Below are 20,969 nucleotides of genomic sequence, written 5' to 3' on the forward strand. Positions count from 1 at the left end.
CTCTTGATTAACGTCAGAGAGAAACCCCATGAAGAAGGAGACATTTCTTGCGTTGCTTGTGGATGAGCCAATACATGGTTCGGGTTTTCCTTGCCTACAGGAACAGATCCAGGTTTGAAACAGCGGTGGGCCAAGTGATCCATGTCAATGACCCTGTGTGTCCTTGTATCTACAACTCGTAGAATGATGTACCATCAAATAAAAAATGGCTGGCAGTTCTAGTTCTCTTAATTAGGTCAATACACATAGTCCTCATTAAGTCAATGCTGCATACTTAGTGTGAACAGAGGGCTTGACTGACTGCCATGGCGATGTTAGTTTTAGCGCGAGTAGAGGCCCATGAAACGGGTTTCTAAACCAACGACCCTTTTGTTTATGTACGAGATTAACAAGAAACATGTCAAGTAGTTTGTTGAGGGAAGGCGGGCTAGCTTTCCACCTCTGCTTTGAGCCTGTGTGCTAAGCTAGGCTAATAATCTAGTGGTTCCATCCCCCGACTTTACACGTAGACTAGACATAAGAACGGTATCAGTCGTTTCATGACGTTCTCAAAAGGTAAGCGAATGAGTCTGTACTCATGAAGTCAACAATACGTTATCAAAGTCTTTCTAGCGAGCTAAAAACACAACGCTAAGTGTCTGGAGGAGGATGCTGTCACAGGGACTCCTCACAACCTGGCAACCCAAACATTATCTTACATACACTGATGTTCATAAAGGACTCTTCAACTCTTGATAAAGGCTTACACGCCCTTTGTGTAGGGCTACTTCCGGGCTCGGTTGATCTCCAGGGATCTGCAGCCCACTGACCTGCTCCTGGGAGATCACGGCCTTGTGGACAAAGTGCTGCAGCTGCTCATTGGCAAAGTTGATACACAGCTGCTCAAAGCTGTTCACTCCCAGGTCCTGCAGAGGAACACCAGACGTCACATCGGCCGAGCACAAGAGGATTTCTTTTGAGCTCTCCAGGTCTCGGTCCGGGCACATTACCGACCTCGAAGCCGTAGATGTCGACGACGCCCACGGTGCTGTCCATCTCGGTGGGGCTCAGCCAGTCATTGGTCTGCTCCAACAACCAGTCGAACAGCACTGAATACAAGGCTTTGGCAATGGCATCTCTGCAAGAGAGGAAGGGGTGAGAGGGGGAATCGGCGGGTGTGGCATTGGGGAACTAACACTGTACATATTCTACTTTAACTGATAATTGCAATTGAGCTCTCGTGAGCCAAATGATCTTTTGCACTGACATAATTACAGCTAGTATGAGAAACTTTTATTCTGTGTTTATTTCCCTGTGAATAAAAGCGAGCACCTGAAAACCTCTTTTGTAATTTTCTCGTAGACTTCTATACCAGCGGTTCTCAAATGGGGGGCTACGTGTACCCCTGGGGGGTACGTGAAGGCCCTCTAGGGGGTACGTGAGATTTGTTTTCAATATATTTCAAATGAGCATTCATTAAACAATCCTTTAAAAATAGGTATTTAATAAATATTCAATGAAATATAAGTGGAAGTTCATTAACTGAATTGTCCATATTATATATTATATGCAAAAAGCTGCGTAATACATCATTATTTGCAACCCAAAATGCTTTGCAGTGGTCAGAGGGTCCTTGGCTGAAAAGAATATACATAATTCAAAAAAGGTTGAGAACCATTGATCTATACAATCAGACTTATTTCTTACAACCAGAGTAGTCGCCCCCTGGTGGTCAGTGGAGGGAATGAACGTTTTAAGACTTCCGAACCCAGACCAGGCCCCGGATATGTGGCTGGACGGATCTATCGATGGAAGCGATTGGTTTCTTTTTGTGTTTGAGACACTCGTCTCCTATCTGTGCTGTCACTCAGCACATCAACGTGTTCCTACCTGTATTCTATGGCACTTTCCACAGACAGAGGGCAGTAGATCCTGTCGTAGGTCGTCTCCTGCGGACGAGAACCCTAATCAGTATGCAAATCTCGTTCGACAACTCGGCGAGAGGCTACTCACCGTGACCCTGTGAGTGATGACGGTCTGCAAGGCCTCGGAGGAAATCTGCAGCAAGGAGCCGACCCTCCTGGCCTCCGCCTCGCTGAAGATACGCGCCACTTCGAACGACTCGCTCTGCGGCAAAAATCTCCGACTTTTGAGCAATACCGATGTCTGATCTGTTGGACCTCTCACTTTGCACACACACACACACACACACACCTCGTACGAGCTGAAGCAGATGTTGCCGAGCTGCAGGATGGAGGAGAGGATGGCCCAGACGGTGGAGATCTGGTCGGCATGGAGACCGATAGTCTCGAAGCACTGAACCAAAAGCTGGAAGTCCTGCTTGTCCTGCTTCCACTTCAGCTCACAGGCACCACCCTGGAGGCGGACAGAGACAACGTCAAATGTGGGACATGTGGAACACGTGAAGAGGAAGGGATGACATAGTAAAAAACACTGGATAATAGTGCTAGCTCGCTGATGCGTGATGTACTTGGTTTAGGTAGTAATAGGTCTCGGCTCCTTGCAGGTAGAGCTCCTCTTTGTCCCAGTCGTTCATGCCTGCCAGCAGCTCATAGAACACGTGGTAGTTCCTCTCCTCATTGGCCTACATGGGAAATGAGGAGAGGACCGGCGGGGGACGTCAGCGGTGTTCGGCACTTTGTAGAAATGATGTTCTCAAGCTCATAGTGAGGATGTGACACTCCAGGCAAACACATTGTTTCCTTCATGCAATGATCAATTTTGTGATATTTCTTCGATAACATGTCCCCTTTAGTGGAAAGAAAGAAAAACGATCGAGTTTAGATCTTAAACTTTGTCTATTTGCATCTGTAGATATCAGTGGCGGGCCGTGCATGTTCTACCGAGGCCTTCAATGCCGTCTTACTACAGCTGAACAACCTAATGTAAGCTATTAGTTCACCAGTGTTCCGGTGCGGGGCTTTTATTGTGAAGGAGGAGACAGAAGAAGAGGAGTTGTGGGTTGAAGGAAATAAAGTTGCTGTGTTTCTTGTGTTATTAAGAAACCCTCAGTTACACTAATAACCTCATTATGAGCTGTGGGGACTAGAGACTGTGGAGGTGAAGTCTGATTGGATAAAAGCTCCCGTTAAAATAAATTGGACTGGAAGCAGCGCTGCCGGATGGAAGCGCAGCAACAGAGGAAGACAATAGTGCAATAAGAAAATAAAAATTAAAAAAATTAACGTTTTTTTATTTTTTATAATAAAATAGCTATAACTTTGTAATTATGTTTAGGCCTTCAGAGAAGGCTTAGAAGGCCCGGACGGTAGATATAGATATCCTGTAAAAGCTGTGACTGTATTGTGTCAACGAAATAAAACAATATTTTTTAATTAAAAATGTTATCAAATGTTCAGATTTCTGTTTGGGAAATGCATTGCAACTAGTTTATATTGAATAAGGATAATACCTCATTTGTGTTTTTAAACATAACATTTTAGAAAAATGAATTGATAATTGTTGTGATACGGTTTGTTAGAAGTTTTAGGCAACAGGGATATGAGTCAAAAAAGTTTTGTTAGACGTGTGCGCTGTGTCACAGTTTCAGTTACTCTGACCCAGTAACATAAATATGTAATGCCATTACAACATATCCTCTGGAAACCATGAATGACTGAGCAGTGTGTGTCAGGTAATAGATGTTGAGCTATTTTCTGAGATCATTTGAAACTTTGACATGTTGGTGCAAAGTAAGGCTATCACCAAGTTCACTTGTATTCATGTCCCGAGGACCTTGAATGCCTCTACATGATTTAAACAGTTTAAACACATGTTGAGTTGTCTCATTCAAAACCAAAAGTAAACCGCATGGTCTAGAGATATTTCACAGGATGATTGAGCGCTTTGACCTGAACAAAAGTCTAACGGACCACCAACGTCATTGTAGTTTAAACTTAGGGGATCATGATTGTCTGTAGAGAAGTTAGAAGGCGATCCATTTGACATACTAAATTCTTCTTGATACATACTTAATTCTGAAGTGGAGGACAGGCCAGCGAACCGAATCTGCTATTTGATGATGTGTGCGCTGTAGATGAAGGTATCCTCTATCAAGCTGCTGAGCATTTTACAAAGAAGAAAAAGCGCTCAACCAGAAAGAGGAACTTGAGACTTTTTCCGACAAGCCAAGCGAGCCAAATGTGATACATCAGACAAAAAGCCGATCACACAATCATTTACACGGTGACCGACAACTTGGCGCCGAAGCCGACCGGATGCTCGTCAATGCAATGTGCTCCTCTAGTCAACGTCAGACAGAACACTCACTCAATGTCCTCACCTGAAAGACAACCCTGGACTTCTCAAGGAGATATTTGGACAACGAGGTCCCTACAACAACCCCGCTGTTAACCAAGATGAGAGACAGTTGACAAGTAAAACCGCTGCAACCAATCTCGCCAAGAACATCTGGCGAAAAAACATCAAAAGACATCGACGTCGGGCGGACTCACTGGAGGATGTGGATGTGGAGGTACTTGCCGAAGCGGCTGGAGTTATTGTTGAGGATGGTCTTGGCGTTCCCGAAACTCTCCAGAATGGGAAAGACCTCCATGGGCTGGAAGAGAGAGGAAGAGAATCAAAGACGGCGAGGAGTGGAGGACCGAAGGGTTCATTTGAGCAAACCTTTATTTAAAACTAATTACCTGTCGCAGGTTGTTGTTTCTGCCCTGATACACAGAGCTGAGGTAGTGGACTATTAGCTTGGTAGCCTCAGTTTTCCCTGATCCACTCTGCCCACTACATGAGAAATACAAAATGACATGAAATATGACATAGTTTTAAATTGAGATGTCACGAATAGGTTTCTGTAGAAACGTCGTGAAGCACAAAGTGGGCGGCTACGGCCGTCGCCATCTTGACACCGAGAACCAAGAGCTGAACTCTAAAAAACGGGCAAAGAGGCGGACAGTCGGTGGACCTGAGACGACCCGGGTGAGGCCGCAGAGCGAGGACGTTAGCAATAGGCACCAAACCCTGTTTTTGTTCCAGGCTGTACACGTGTTCGTTTGTGTTGAAAAGTTGGGCATCGTAGATGATTGACTCGCATTTAGAGCCTCAAGTGGCCATTCAAGGAACTGCGTGCATTTCTCAGCACCGGAGATAAATCCCAGAATTGAACCAAACTGCACAGGGATAAACCAAACATGATGCTATTGGGGTTGTTGTGGATACCTTATGATGATGCACTGCTCCTGTGTGGAGTCCTGAGAGTGGCTGAAAGCGGCGTCGGCGATGGCGTACACGTGGCTGAGGCAGGGGACAGGAAGTCAGACGTTAGGAACGGAAATAACCACAAGGTGGACAGATGCTCTGAAGCACAGGTGTCAAACACAAGGCCCGCGGGCCGAATGCGGCCCACCACGTCATTTTATCCGGCCCCTGACGTGTGTTTTTATTTTGAAGGTTTCAAATGAAATGGATTTTTGTTATGATATTAGAGAAATGTTCATGTGTACAATATTTCTACTCTCGAATAAACAATAATCAAATGCAAAGAGAGTTATCTAGAGAGTATGTTCGGGTGTAGTTTAAACAGTGCTTCAGTTACACCGGCCCTTTAAGAGGGCGGCCATGACGCTGATGTGACCCACGGTGAAGATGAGTTTGACGCCCCTGCTCTGAAGGAACTGAAACCGTTGGTGAGATACGTGCTGCCAGTTGTTATTGGAAGTAAAATAAGAGAAAGCAGAATAATATGGAAGCCAGAAACAGCCCGTGCTTCGCAATTAATTCTTTTTTAATGCTGTTATCTCAAGTTTATGAATTCATATTTTAATTATTTCAACAAAAAAAGAAGCTTTCCGTGTTGCCTCTTATTTCTTATGGTTAAGTCAAGACCCCTGAGGTGCTGATTATCTCCACATCCTACGATGAATACAGGGACTACTTGCATATCGTTACTTTAAAGATGAAATATATAGTATCGCTTTAACGTGAGAAGATGAACTCTGTCGTAATAAATGATATCAAACGGCATAAAAAATAAATAAAAAGGAAACAGGCTCTGAGTGGGAGTGGTGGGCTCACGGTGGGTTTCTATGCTGCTCCGTGCCCTGGTACGTCTGTCTCAGCTCCTCTGTGTAGATGTTTAGGGGTTTGAAGGGATTAATGGACAGCAGCATGTTTCCAATGTAAGTCTGGGGGGAAAGAAAACGACGAAGGACAAAATTATTTACTTTTCGGGGGAGAAAAATGAATCAGAAGTTTTCTTTTGACAACAGGTTGTTACGTGTCATAATGATAGCTGCTGATTGTAGTAGTGCACTATTATTTATCTGTGGTTTGAATGTTTTTTAAAGTATTCAAAGTCAAAATTGTACTTTAAAAAGCCCCACATGGTTGCCCGTTGTACTGATTTTTCTGGAGCTTTCAACCAAATCTCACGCTCCTCCTCGTCGGATGGAGTTTGCTCAGTTATTTATTTTTCACCCAAATGAAACTAAATGAACATTTGACCTGCTTTTAAAATAAACGCTTCAGTGTGAGGTGAACAAGGGAAGGAGGAAAGGAGGGAAGGAGGCTTACGTAAATACAGTCGCGCTGGAACCTCTTCTTCAGATTGAGCAGCACAGAGCTCTCGCTCACCTCCCTGAGACCAGCAGACAAACAGGTGGAACAAGTGCATTTATACTGTCGTTTATGTGTGTGTGTATGTGAGTGTGTGTGTGTGTGTGTGTGTGTGTGTGTGAGATAACTTACTCCAGCTGGGAGAGATCCTCCACCTCATCCACCTCTACAGCTCTTTTGCAGCCAGGCATCACAACCTGAAAGAGGGCGGCGGCATGAGCAGCTACGAGGACACGAGTTCACATCAGACCCCAATGGCGGCCCATCAGTCACGGCCATGACCTTCTCACCTCTCTGCCCCCTTACCTTCTCACCTCGCTGCCTCCTTACCTTCTCACCTCTCTGCCTCCTTACCTTCTCACCTCCCTGCCTCCTTACCTTCTCACCTCTCTGCCTCCTTACCCTCTCACCTCTCTGCCCCCTTACCTTCTCACTTCCCTGCCTCCTTACCTTCTCACCTCTCTGCCTCCTTACCTTCTCACCTCCCTGCCTCCTTACCTTCTCACCTCTCTGCCTCCTTACCTTCTCACCTCTGCCCCTTACCTTCTCACTCCCTGCCTCCTTACCTTCTCACCTCCCTGCCTCCTTACCTTCTCACTCCTGCCTCCTTACCTTCTCACCTCTCTGCCCCCTTACCTTCTCACCTCCCTGCCTCCTTACCTTCTCACTTCCCTGCCTCCTTACCTTCTCACCTCTCTGCCTCCTTACCTTCTCACCTCTCTGCCTCCTTACCTTCTCACCTCTCTGCCCCCTTACCTTCTCACTTCCCTGCCTCCTTACCTTCTCACCTCCCTGCCTCCTTACCTTCTCACTTCCCTGCCTCCTTACCTTCTCACCTCTCTGCCCCCTTACCTTCTCACCTCCCTGCCTCCTTATCTTCTCACCTCCCTGCCCCCTTACCTTCTCACCTCCCTGCCTCCTTACCTTCTCACCTCTCTGCCTCCTTACCTTCTCACCTCCCTGCCCCCTTACCTTCTCACTTCCCTGCCTCCTTACCTTCTCACCTCTCTGCCTCCTTACCTTCTCACTTCCCTGCCCCCTTACCTTCTCACCTCTCTGCCCCCTTACCTTCGCTCCAAAGCCCTCTGCTTGTCTGGCCAACATTGAATGGATGGGCGAATGAGGCCTCGCCCTTTATGGTGTGAGATGTGTGTTGTGTCTGTGGCTAACGGTCCACTCCACCCGTAACCTTTTCCACAGCGGGTAACCAGTCCACAGTGGAGCGGTGTGATAGCTGATATACTGCAGTCTCATCGCGGCGTGCTGCAGGTGTGTTGTTTGCTCTATTGTTTGTGCTCAGAGCGGGAAATAAATAAAACAGCAGCACGTCTTTGATGGCCTGTTGTCATGTGTGCAGCGCGGCTACAAGTGATGAAGCAGAACTGATGAGCGGCTCCACACCGAGGCGCCCAGAGTCAGACAGCCGGAGGGTCGCTTCACTCATAGAGGGAATCAGGGGCGTCGGTAGGCTGATTATAGGGGGTTCAGCCAATGAGGTGAGCTCAAAGTCAATGATGCACAGTCAACAGGTAAGTCCAGGTAGTTATATATATATATACATATATATATTTATATATATATGTATATATATATGTATATATAATATAATATATCGGTAGTTGTTAAGGTTTGTTACCTGCTTACATTTAGCTTTACTTGTCTCCAGTGAGCGAGATTGTGAGCCAGCGAAATCAAAATACAAGAAATAACTATCATTATCTCTCTATTCTTTGCATTAATAAATATTTTTATTGTATTTTTTTCCATTGAATGGTATATTTGACACTGAACTAGTTCATCTTTATATCCTTATCTTTTTCAGTGATAGTGTCCAAATGAGTATAAAATATCACTATGAACCTGAAATTCTGTCTCTAACAGGATATCAGGGCAACAAAACAAACATAAGCGGACGTATCGCTCCCCTTGGGGCTTAGACCCCTTTTCTTTGAATCTTACAAACGCCCCAATTTGGCAAAGAGTCGTTAGTAAAACGGCTCACCGCTGCTATAGAATGTTGTGATAACACAGAGAACGGCTCTGCAGTCTTTCTCTGCTAATTGCAGGGCCGAAAGCAGAGGGACGTGTCAGTCAGCTGGTCAATCTGTTATCTGGATGTCGGCCATTTTGCAATTTTGTCTATCTTTGAGCCAAAGGCCACCGTCAGGTCGACACCAGGAAATCTCCTTTCCAAACCCTCTGGTCCACTTTGAGGACTCTTCACTGCAGGAACTTCCTGAACATGTAACATCAGGTGTTTCCATTGTCACTGGTTCCATTCTGTTCACTGTCCACACATTGGAGACACGCTGGACGCTGCTCAGGAGCTGAGACGACATGCGAGACCCAGGTACTCACAAGGGGAACTGGAACAATTATTACTTTAAACGGCATGCCCACCCATATAGCTCACCCCCACAGTTGATCTCATCCTTTATCTGAGGACTTCATAGGCAAATGAAGACTGGGATTGATTGTTTTTATTGCACCTGTTATACCAGCATTATCAATGTTATAAGTTCATGAAGGCCACATCCATGGCAATATATGTTAGTAATGTTTTAATCAAGAGATTCTGTCCACTTAAACGCTACATGGCATTTGAAATCGAAATCGGAAGCGTTAACAGCATAACGCAGTAAAATACTTAACGGGGCAAACGAGAGCGGATCATAAAGGTCTAGAAATATTACCAAATAGACCCATCAAACTAAGGAAATACAAAATATACGCTTGTTTCAAATCCCTGGTGGTACACTATGCAGTTACGGTAATTAAAGAAAAATATATTTAACAGTTTGAGTATTTACGTCCTGATTTATAAAATACACTGGAAACACACAAATAAGTCTCCCACGGTGATTTGCTATTTGTATAGAAGCTCAAGCTCTTGGGTCACAGGCTAGCACGTTTAATTGTTTATGAACTAAAGCTGAACTAAAGCTCAGGGGAGGTGTTCAGAACAAAATGACATTCATAGGTGGTGCAATTGCGTGGAGGTTGCACAGACTGACGGTCTGCTTGAGTCTAACAAGCTTCAGTTGAAGATAAATACTTTAATAATGGAATAATCCAAGGCTTAATGACTATGGAAAATATCGAGGGCAATAAGAGATCCAGAACTTCGGTTCTACGCTCAGTCAGAGTGGACATTGGTCGCCAGCAACCGATTATGTCTTTGAAGTCCATTCATTGGCTTTTTGAGATGAATACAAATGAACTGCTCAACCAATCATGTGGCTAAAGGGGGACGAGTGGAGCTGGAATGAAATGTGCCCAAAGAATAGTTCAACTGTCAGTATGATGTGCCTTCTAACCTCGAGGACCCAACAGGACTTTGTCATATCAATCGATACCTTTGTGCTGACCAGTCGACTCTCCAGCATCTCCTGGGTGGGGTCCTCTGATTCCCAGGGGCCTCGACCGTTGTCGGCGGGAACGGTCCTGGCCTGGCCCCCGTCGTCATAGACGGTCCACTTGGTTAGCTTCTCCACCGTCTGGTGGGGCAGCAGGTTCTCCGCCCGCAGCCAGTCCTGATCACACACAGCAAAGACAGATGATTGATCTTGAAGGCATCATTGGATCCCACTGATTCAACTACATGTCATATCACTCCAGCCATTGTTACTTCCAACTCCATACAAGTGTTTTTCATGAAGAAGCTACCACCAAAAATGTAACACATACCTGAGGGTCTCCACTCATCCGTGTATTACCAGCCCAGTGCACCTCTGGTTGGGGGATCGTATATATCCCCCCCTCGCCCATCAGCTGGGCCACTTCCCTGTCTGCTTCTTCTTCATACAAGGACCGGACCCCTGAGGTCACAGCACTCGCCTCCCCATTCGGAAAGGGCTGAGTGGTGGACCTGGGTATCCCGGTCGCAGCCTCTATCTCTGGGTCTGGTTCCTGTGCTCGAGTCACCCCACCATTTACTGTCCCCCCCGACAAAGACATCTTGGTCAGGTTGATCTGGGTGTAGTTTAGTTTGCCCCTTGCAGCCTGTAGCACACTGGCTCCATCTTGATTGTCGAGGGCGGCTCTCTTCTTTCTATCCTCAATGCTGGACGATCCCTCCAATGTAGCACTGGACCCAGGACTCCTTTCTGCCACGTCTGCATCTGATGTTAACCCCCCTGGGAAGGACTTCTTGATGGACTTCAGGAGGCTGAGATCTGGTTTGACGGGGAACACCAGCCTGGCACCTGGTTTTGGGGGTTTTGGCTTTGATGTTGTGGGTTCTCCTGGTGGTCCAGTGGTAGTTGGTGGCGTAAAAGGTCCAGGAGCTGCCTGGGGAACCTCGGCCAACTTCGGCTTGCCCAGTTTGTTCATCCTGGGGAGTACCACAGCGTATTTGGCCTCTACTTCTTTCTCCCCAGCTGGCGCCGCTTCCTCTCCTCCCTCCCCCGTTTTTCCCTGGACGCTTTCTTTACCCATTGTGTCCGCAGAGAGGGCCCTACTTCTCTTACTCATCAGGCTGGTTTGACTGGCCACTCTCAGAGCCATCCTATGTTTAAGGATACTAGCCTTTTTTCTGGGGCCTTGCTTCTGCTTCATTGTCCGGGAGGAGAGCCAGTGGGATACCCCCATGGCTTTTGTCCAAGCAGAAACCTTCTTCCTCACGTTAAACCCGGGCGGCACGTTGTTCTGAATCCAACCAGATACTCGGTGAAGTGTGGCATCTTTTTTCTCCGCTATCAAACGTTCCTCGGGATTGCCGGACCCCACGTCGACGGCCTCGCTCTCGGCTGCTTCCTCGTCCGGCTTCACCGATGCCTTGTTTGCTTTCTGCCGGAGAGACGCCATCTTGACCTTCCCCGAGAGCGAGCTCTGCGGCCGCCCTTTGACGACACGTCCGGCATCCTGCTGCTCCTCGGGCTCCGGGATGGCTTTGAGGTTCTTACCTTTGGCTTTGAGAAGCATCATTCTGTTTTGGCCTTTGATAGCTTTGGTCACCGTCGGTTCAGCCTCCTCCTCTTCGACATCTGGATCAGCTTCTACGGGGTCATCTTTCTCCTGTTTTGTTTGGGTCTTGCCCTTCACTGTCTCAACCTTACCAATGGAGCGGTCTTTTGGGGATCGAATCTCCTCCGTTGCAGAACTACGTTTGTCCTCTTTTAGTCTTTTTTTCCTATTCTTTTTTTCCTCCTTGGCTTTTTGTTTGGCTTCCTTTTCTAACCTCTGCTTCTCTGCTTTGGCTTTCTTTTTCTCGGCCTTCTCCGCCTGCTTATCCGTCTTTGTTTTTTTAGACATCTTGTATTTCGTCCCTTGCGTAGGCTCCGAGGCACGCGGAGTCCTCCTGCGTCGTCTGCAGGCTTTATCAGCCGTGACCTTTTCCAACGAGTCCTCCTGGGTCGTCACCTCATCTTCACTCACATCACTGTTGACCGACTCAGATACTTCAACCTCCTTCTCGGTCACTTCTTCCTCTTCGCTGGACGTGACTGCTTCCCTTCTGGCTTCCTCTGAAAGCTCTTTGTCCGATTCCTCGTCCTCAGCCGCCTCCTCCTCGCTGCTTTCCTCACTCCCATGTGTCTCAGATGGCTCTTCGTTGCTTCCCCGCTCCTCCTCTTTCTCGTCATCGCTCGTTTCCTCGACCGTCACGTTAGCCGAGCTTCCCGCGTCGCTCTCTGATTCCTCCTCCTCGGTGTCCGTCACTTTGTCGCCGCACTTGTTTTCCGGCTCGGCGGGGGGCTTGTTATCGATCCTCCCACGCGTGGTGGGCGCTCCTTTAGGTGGAGGCTTGAGTTTGGTGGTCTTGCTTTTGCCCATCTTACCACCTTCGTCATGCTGAGGTTGTTTCTGCGATCCTTTTGGTTCCGCACCTCTCGTTTTACTCTCGTCTACTTTACTCCGAACACTGCTCTTCACTTCTTCCGTCTTTCTGTCCTGCAGAGGTGGTGAACCCACTCTTCTTTTATGTCTCCCATTAGTCTCTTTCGAGGGAGGGGGAGATGCATTCTGCTTCACATTCTTCTGCTGACTCCCTTTTCTCTGCTTTGTGGTGTTTGTTCTCCCTTGTGACTTGACGGGCGACATGTTATCAATTCTTCAGTGTTGAAATAACCTGAGAAGAAACGTATAAATTATCTTTATTTGGTTTAGTATATTGTTTATTGTACCTTAACAGACACGTTAGCCACTCAATGCAATGAATAACTGCCGGCTGTAAGTTGAGTAACGTGTCTGTCAAACTCAGTGAAACCATGGTCCTCAATCGTTCAACATCTAGACCAGGTTTCACACTTTTAAGTCCCTGATCCTTGTTCCGAGGCTCAAGACACTCGGGTCAGACCTAGTTTCACCACCGCTGACCTGAGGTGCTATCTGTTAGCTTTGAGGGCAGCAGCGCATCTCCGACAACACAAACAAGACCAACTTTGACTCTCCTTCGCTGGAGGACAACGACTCTCCTTTTCCTTCTGTCACAGCTACAATCTGCAGGTTAAATCTAAACAGCGGTGAAAGGCTATCTTTAGATCTGACTCAATGTCGTTGTATAGCCTCTACGCTCTGGGGGGGGGGGGGGGGGGGGATCATGTCAGTGTAATTTAGCTTACCAGGCTTCTCAGGTGAAACCCAGGCATGGCTGGGGGGCTGCAGAGTGCTCCGGCGCGTCCTCACGAGCTGGTGTCACTGATAAAAACATGCACCCATGCTCATGAGGACCGAGGGGAAGCCACGCACTAATATCCCACCCACCGGCATCATACAGGGAGGCTCACAGCCAAGTATGCAACACACACCCGCCCAAAGTTTGCGTGTGTTTTTTCTGCACACAATGACCCCCCGTCGACAAAAGGGGCACCGGCGTGCATCCACACACACACACACACACACACACACACACACACACACACACACACACACACACACACACACACACACACAAGTCGCCTTCTGAATAATACAGCTCCACCCGTCAGGTCACACGGCTCGGGCTGCCGTTCATATGGGCAGCTGGTGAATGCTGGGGCGGAAAGGTGAGAGGAGCCGCTTGGAGTGAACGACAATAGGTGCTGATGGACGGGAGGGATAGAGAGAGAGAGAAAGAGAGAGAAAGAGAGAGAGAAAGGGAGAGGGAGAGAGAGATTCCGTCGCTCTGTGCCAGAATTCTGGACAATTTTAGTTTCCTCAAAAAGGTGACAGTGTTTTCTGTGTTCCAGTAAAACATGACGATGGAGGTGTGAATGCTGACTTTCACTTTACTTTTGAGGATTTTCTTTCCTTTTTTTAATGGGCAAAAAATAAATATAAATATATTACAACAATTCAATTCAATTCAATTCAATTCAGTTTATTTGTATAGCCCAATTTCACAAATTACAAATTTGTCTCAGAGTGCTTTACAATCTGTACACATAGACATCCCTGCCCCAAAACCTCACATCGGATCAGAAGAAACTCCCAAATAACCCTTCAGGGGGGAAAAAGGGAAGAAACCTTCAGGAGAGCAACAGAGGAGGATCCCTCTCCAGGATGGACAGATGCAATAGATGTAATGTGTACAGAAGGACAGATTTAGAGTTAAAATACATTCAATGAATATGACAGAGTGTATGAATAGTTCATAGTAGGCATATTCCACGATGGAGACCTCCACGATCCATCAGGCAGATGGCGGTGGGGAGGAGGAGTGGGCGGAGTCTCAACAGGGCAGTGGCGTAGTCAGGAGCAGGAATTCCACGACCCAGACCTCGATGATCCATCAGGCAGATAGGATCTATGTCGTCTCATAGGGTCCGATGACCCCATGAGACGTGAAGTCAAAAGGACTCCGGGGAGAAAGCAGGGTTAGTAACGTGTGATTGAGAGATGAAAATTCATCCCTAAGGAGAGAAAAGAGGAGATAGGTACTCAGTGCATCCTAAACGTCCCCCGGCAGCTATAAGCCTATAGCAGCATATCAAGGGGCTGGACCAGGTGAACCTGATTCAGCCCTAACTATAAGCTCTGTCAAAGAGGAAAGTCTTAAGTCGACTCTTAAATGAGGTGACTGTGTCTGCCTCCCGGACTGAAGGTGGAAGCTGGTTCCATAGAAGAGGAGCTTGATAACTAAAGGCTCTGGCTCCCATTCTACTTTTTAAGACTCTAGGAACTACAAGTAGTCCCGCATTTAGTGAGCATAGCTCTCTAGTGGGGCAATATGGTACTACAAGCTCCTTAAGATATGATGGTGCATCACCAATCAAGGCTTTGTAGGTTAAGAGAAGAATTTTAAAAGTGATTCTTGATTTTACTGGGAGCCAGTGCAGAGCAGCTAGTGCAGGAGTGATGTGATCTCTTTTCTTAGTTTTAGTGAGAACACGAGCTGCAGCATTCTGGATCAACTGGAGGGACCTAAGAGACTTATTAGAGCAGCCTGATAATAAGGAGTTGCAGTCATCCAGTCTCGAAGTAACGAACGCGTGAACCAATTTTTCTGCATCTTTTTGAGACAAGATGTGCCTGATTTTTGAAATATTACGTAGATGAAAGAATGCAGTCCTTGAGATTTGCTTTACGTGGGAGTTAAAGGACAAGTCCCGATCAAAGATAACGCCAAGATTATTTACAGTGTGACATTGTATTATTACTGACGACCCCTTCACCCAGACATCCATCATTCCTGGCCCATAAGCCCTGGTTAGCAATATGCAGTGTTCCAAAATTACATTTAGCTGACGCTTTTATCCAAAGACTGACTTACAATCATGTGACATTCATACCCCGTAGACACCGCTACAGGGAGGCACTCAGGGTTAAGCGTCAAATACAAATACCTCATCATTCTGAGGGATGAATACACCACCCAGAGCACATCTGCCTCCAAACAGTTCTCATTAATGCAGCTGAGCCGGCAGCTAGCAGCTAACAGCGCAAACATGGCTAACGGTGTTTACCCGAGGGAGACCCGGGTAAATACCGTTGTTTATTTAGATCCTCATGAAGAGGAAAAGTGTGGTCTTAGGTTAGACACCTGATGTCACGGTGTAAGTGGATTTGGCTCTCGACGGAGCGATCCTTTTTCTCCCCAGACTCTCCACTCTCTCCGCGCTCTTCTTAAAACCGGTCCTTAAACGCATTGACACCATCTTCTCGGCGAAGCTCGGGTTCGGGGAACCTGCTGGATACACGATGGACGGCGGGCGGCGTGGCGGGTCTTGAAAATTAAGGAAACGGTGACAGCCGTTAAAAGCCCCTAGGCTGCCCGACATTGATTTTGGCCAGAGTTGTTGTTGTTACTCCAGACGCAAATTGGAGGAAGAATAGTGGGTGCGCAAAACTGCAATCTTATCTACTTTCGGCTCTCTCTACAGGGGCCGGGCCCAAGTGACTGGAACAACAACTCCCGAAGATCACTGAGCGAGACTCTCTCATTCATTCCTTCCCCCTATCCACAGACACCTGTGGTTGTTTTCCAGGCCCTTCAAGGCCATCTCCATGGCAACGACCATCGACTGGGGAGGGCGATACACCCCATTCACACCACGAACTTAAACAACTGAAATGCACTCCACCCCCCCCATCCGCCCGCCTGCTTTGCTTGCCCAGGGTGACAGGGGGGGGGGGGTCCGGCGGCGCCGCGGGCGATGGACCGGGCTGGCTGCTTGTGTCTGCCCCCTTACCTTCTGCCCCCCCCCGGGGCTGATTCTCTCCCAGTCTTTGGATTCCCCCTTCCTACTCGTTGCAAGTCTTCTCCTGCTCCCCACTGTACCCCTCTAGGGGGCATAGGGGGTTTTTTTTTTTTTTCTTTTCTCTTCTCTCATGCCCTGCTGTATGAATACGTAACACCTGGGAGCCTGAGCTTCATCACGCAGCAGAACACCAGAAGGTTCTTTTTCAGGCAGAAGTGACTTCATTTGTGACAGGGTCGTCGTCCAATCAGAGGATCGCGGGTACGATCCCCGGCTCCGCGAGTCCACGTGTCGCTGGGCAAGACGCTTAACCCCAAAATTGCTCCTGTAGCCGTCTGCGGTGTTACTGCTGATGGTCAGGTGGAGCCGTAGCTCCTCCCATCAGCGTGTGAATGGGTGTAAATGGTTGGATGATGTCATGTTGTGGTAAAGCTCTCTGATTGGTCGGAAGACTAGAAACGTGCTCTACAAGCTCAGGTCCATTTCGAGTTCCGGCCTGGAAGAAACGGAGCATCTGTCGGGTCACCAGGAGCACATAAAGAAGTCGATGTTTCGCGTTGCTATGGGAACGCTCCGCCCGAGCGTGCATGTCCACGCCCTTAGCTCACGGGAATTTAGCAAATTTGTTCGGGGTTTTAAATTATTTTATATATGTTCATTACTGGAGCACATCACAGAGAGCATTCATCAACATCTTCAAGGAAAGTACAGCGGCCTGAGAAGATCACCGACCAATCAGAGCAGCCGGACCACGTTGACGGAGGTTCTCCTGGCGTCAAGATGTCGGCCTCATCATCTGCGAACCCCCCCGAACAACACGTAGCGCTTCAGTACCAGACGTCCCACCCGGGCGCCGCTCCTCGTCTTCAGGTTCCCCCGAGATGACCTGCGACTCGCCCGGCAGAACAGAGCCGTTCCCTCCGGCCCGGGTCCTCCGAGGGGTCCGGTTGCAGCGGAGCCGCCGCGGCTCGAGGCAATCAGTGGACAAAGAGCCTGGCACCATAATGGAGGAGCAGAGCTCTTGGCTGTGCATGTATGACAACCGATCCCTCTTTTAGCCACCTCACCGGAGATGGCCCGCGCACAAAAGGCCGAGATTATGAAGCCGGGCTTTAAGAGGAGGGAAAAAAGAAAAGAACAGAACACTAGAGTTCTGGGATATAATCAGTGGGGATGAAATAATGAGAGCGGAACAGCCTCCAGATCTAGGAGGACACGCGAGTCTCAATACTCGCAAATGCACACAGAGCGATTCACACATATATTCCAATACACTCGTGAATAAATTACGATTATCAATGTCACTGTTATTGGATCAATATCAGATGGTGACCTTGTCCGTGATGTCACAGACAAGGTCACCATGGAAACATTGTCACATGACATGCATCATGTACTTATGTGTGTGCATATATATGTATGTATGAATGTGTAATATATATATTAATGTATATATACATATATATATTGATATGTTTGTATGTACATGTATGTATATATGTACTTATGTGTGTGCTGCATATGTATATGTTTATGTATGTATGAATATATATATATATATGTATATATATATACAGTATATGAATGTATATATAAATATTTATACTTATATGTATGTGTGTATATATGTATATACATGTATGTATATATATATGTGTGTATATATATGAATCTATATATATATTTATATATATATATAATTATATATATGAATGTATGCACATATATACTTATATGTGTAACCTCCTGAGACACAGCCCATACATTGTGTTCTCTGTGGTGGATGTTTTGGTTTTCTATCTCTTCTTTAACTCATTTGAGTTCTCCTATCAATACCTCTTGTACTCTCAAGAGGACATCCTGTACACATATGTATATATATATGTATATATATGTATGTATGTATATATATATATATATATATATATATATATATATACATACATACATATGAGACTCTTGAAAGGCCAGAGGGAGGACCAGGTCTGGGTGAGACTCCAGAGCTGCGTATAGACCTGCGACGTAGAACAGAGGAGATCTGGACACTGTGGAGTCAACCTCTTGTTTCACCAGTGTGTGTGTGTGTGTGTGTGTGTGTGTGTGTGTGTGTGTATGAAGGCCTTACACCTTTAAGAAGAAAAAGGACATGTCATGACTGCAAGGCTTACCTGTTTCTGCTGACTCAACACATTCCTCCAGTCCTCTAACAGGGTCATCATCTTTGCCTGAATGAACCACATTGACAGAAACATATCAATAACTGTGGTTGTGCTCAGCAGTGGTCATTCAAAATCCTATTTATCAGATCCATCTCAGTTTGTATTTGTAAACGATGAAGCCTCGATGACCACCAACGTTAGTCACGGAGTTCCCCAAGGTTCTCTTCTTTGACCAATTCTATTTACCGAATACATGAAATGTCTCATTGAGATCAAACATCTCACCTTTACCAGAGCGTCCTGGCCCAGACAGCAGCAGTAGCACATGACACCAAGTTTCAGACAATACATCATAAAACAGTGATAGACAATACATTTGAAAAAAGAAAGATTATTTTTTAGATCACAATTCAATTCAATTCAGTTAATTTGTATAGTCCGTTTTCACAAATTACACATTTGTCTCGGAGTGCTTTACAGTCTGTACACATAGACATCCCTGTCCCAAAACCTCACATCGGATCAGGAAAAACTCCCAAATAACCCTTCAGGGGGGAACAGGAAGAAACCTTGAGGAGAGCAACAGAGGAGGATCCCTCTCCAGGATGGACAGGTGCAATGCCATGTGTACAGAGGGAAACATTATACACAAATTAAAACACAGTAACAACACAATCAATGAATCACAGCATGAATAAAACTAAGACTCAAGTCATCATATCCCAGTTCACACACGTGCACATACCTCAGTCAAAGAAAACATCTACAACCAGCTGTGAGCTGTGGACATTACAGCGCTATAACGTTTCACTGAGGGAAAGCTACATGTTTATTATGGTCGTCACTGTTCACATATTTCACTTCATGTTTTCTTCTTCTTTTTTTGCCTAATTTTTTAAGGAAGGTGGTCCAGGGAAATCTTTTATCAATTAGAAGCAGACTAAGTTACAAAAGGTTGAGAACTCCCACTAGGCCGAGAGCTCCCTCAACCAGCTATGAGTGTGATATGAAATATAACTTTATAGAAATTCACAGAAAAACAGATGCTTAAGAAACTCAAAATGAGCCTGATGGAAGAACCATAAAAGATATCTGTTCTGAAGTTATTACAATACATCCAGTGGTCCAAACCTGTACGAGTCATGTCCATATGTTGCCATTATTTATTAGTAATTATTAGTGTAAATATGATACCTAAATTGAAACATTCCAAACTCTGACCTACCATCGGGAGGAGATGGGGAATCAATTGTTTGTTTATTATCAGCTGAGATATATTGTTTTAGAACTGATATCATTGCAGAAGAGGTTTTTAGACTGTATCTAAGGTTTAGAATATTGTGTTTGCCATTGTGGGATGTTGTGTTAGTAAATAATACAAAAACAATTCATAATTTTGTTGGGAGGTATAGCTTGTCTGTTAAGAAAATGTAAGCATTGTGGAAATGTGTTGACTGACTGCATATTGTTTGAAAACGACATGAAATGTGTGAATTGATGGCCACAAACGACCGATGCTGTGCTAATTGTGTTTAGAGTTTTCACAATGTGACCACTGGTTGGACAAACGCTTGGTAGCGCCTGAAAAAAACTGTAAGCAAGAACTGTACAGAAAAGGCGTCCGCTTCGGACTGCTCCACCGGCCCGCCTGCGCGTCACCTTTGAAGGAGGAACCGTTTACTTTGACACCCCGGACGAAGCAAGAGCCTTCTACGACCGACGGATAGCCAGCTCACGAGGTCACGATCCCGGTCATATAAACTGGTACACGGGGTGGTTATACGTACACGGCTCTCCTCCTGATATGCAGACGATTTCATTTTATTTTTCAGTTTCTCACCCGTGGTTATTGTTATCCCCACTACTATTATTGATAAGGTGTGAGCCACTCTTCTCTTTTGCTTTCTAAAATACACACCACCCTGTGTAGTACAAGCTTACGGTCTGATACGTTTCAACATGTACTTGTGTGTAATTATACTTTATTCTTTATTGTGATGTCACAAAGTGGGTCTTGCACACTAATCTAATGTGTTGGGAGAATATATATATATATATATGTTTATGTATAATATACATTATACTTTATTATGATGTCACAAAGTGGGTCTTGCACACTAATCTAATGTGTTGGGAGAATATATATTAGTGCTGTGAAAAATAACGCGTTAACGCGTTATGATTAAATTACAGGATTAAAAAAATGTTTACGCATTTAACGCATGCGCAGAATGAGCTTCCAATCCGTCTGTTGTTGGTCGTCTCTAACCAGCAGCATGTCATTCTGTCTCTACGTGTCGCATTAACACTACTCGGCTCTCCGTCTCGCGCGCCGCAGAGCTCCGATGCCGGCGTGTGCGCGCACATCGGGACGAAAAAAAAGCCACACCTACTGGCGAACACAAGTAGCCTATCGTCCTGCAGCCATTTCAGGTAAAAGCAGGTGAGTTTTAAGTTAACACAAAGCGTTTAAAATGATAATAACAAGAAAATAAGAATGATGGGGGCAAGGTACTAACACAATACAATAATAATTCTGACAACAATATTTGCCCTTAAAATGTCCAGGGAGCCGCATGTCCTCTGCTTCTGTGCTGTGACGTCGCGGAGCATCGAACCAGAG

The 20,969-nt window shown here is 46.1% G+C and overlaps 1 protein-coding gene across 1 annotated transcript in view; it reads right to left on the reverse strand.

Annotated features, from left to right (window-relative positions):
- The window catches only part of myo15b (myosin XVB), a 47,637-nt gene extending 35,295 nt beyond the window's left edge, over window positions 1–12,342 (reverse strand). Inside the window, exons 1-15 of the mRNA XM_056430439.1 lie at window positions 10,507–12,342; window positions 9,927–10,103; window positions 6,703–6,767; window positions 6,529–6,592; window positions 6,031–6,140; window positions 5,176–5,250; window positions 4,647–4,740; window positions 4,455–4,558; window positions 4,283–4,346; window positions 2,471–2,584; window positions 2,194–2,355; window positions 1,993–2,106; window positions 1,870–1,928; window positions 994–1,117; window positions 810–905 (exon numbers count right to left, since the gene is read on the reverse strand). Coding sequence (XP_056286414.1) covers window positions 810–905; window positions 994–1,117; window positions 1,870–1,928; window positions 1,993–2,106; window positions 2,194–2,355; window positions 2,471–2,584; window positions 4,283–4,346; window positions 4,455–4,558; window positions 4,647–4,740; window positions 5,176–5,250; window positions 6,031–6,140; window positions 6,529–6,592; window positions 6,703–6,767; window positions 9,927–10,103; window positions 10,507–12,342 — 3,258 coding nt within the window. The remainder of the gene's footprint in view (window positions 1–809; window positions 906–993; window positions 1,118–1,869; window positions 1,929–1,992; window positions 2,107–2,193; window positions 2,356–2,470; window positions 2,585–4,282; window positions 4,347–4,454; window positions 4,559–4,646; window positions 4,741–5,175; window positions 5,251–6,030; window positions 6,141–6,528; window positions 6,593–6,702; window positions 6,768–9,926; window positions 10,104–10,506) is intronic.
- Window positions 12,343–20,969: the final 8,627 nt, after the last annotated feature.

This window comes from Pseudoliparis swirei, chromosome 13 (assembly GCF_029220125.1).
Source record: "Pseudoliparis swirei isolate HS2019 ecotype Mariana Trench chromosome 13, NWPU_hadal_v1, whole genome shotgun sequence".
Classification (NCBI taxonomy): domain Eukaryota; kingdom Metazoa; phylum Chordata; class Actinopteri; order Perciformes; family Liparidae; genus Pseudoliparis; species Pseudoliparis swirei.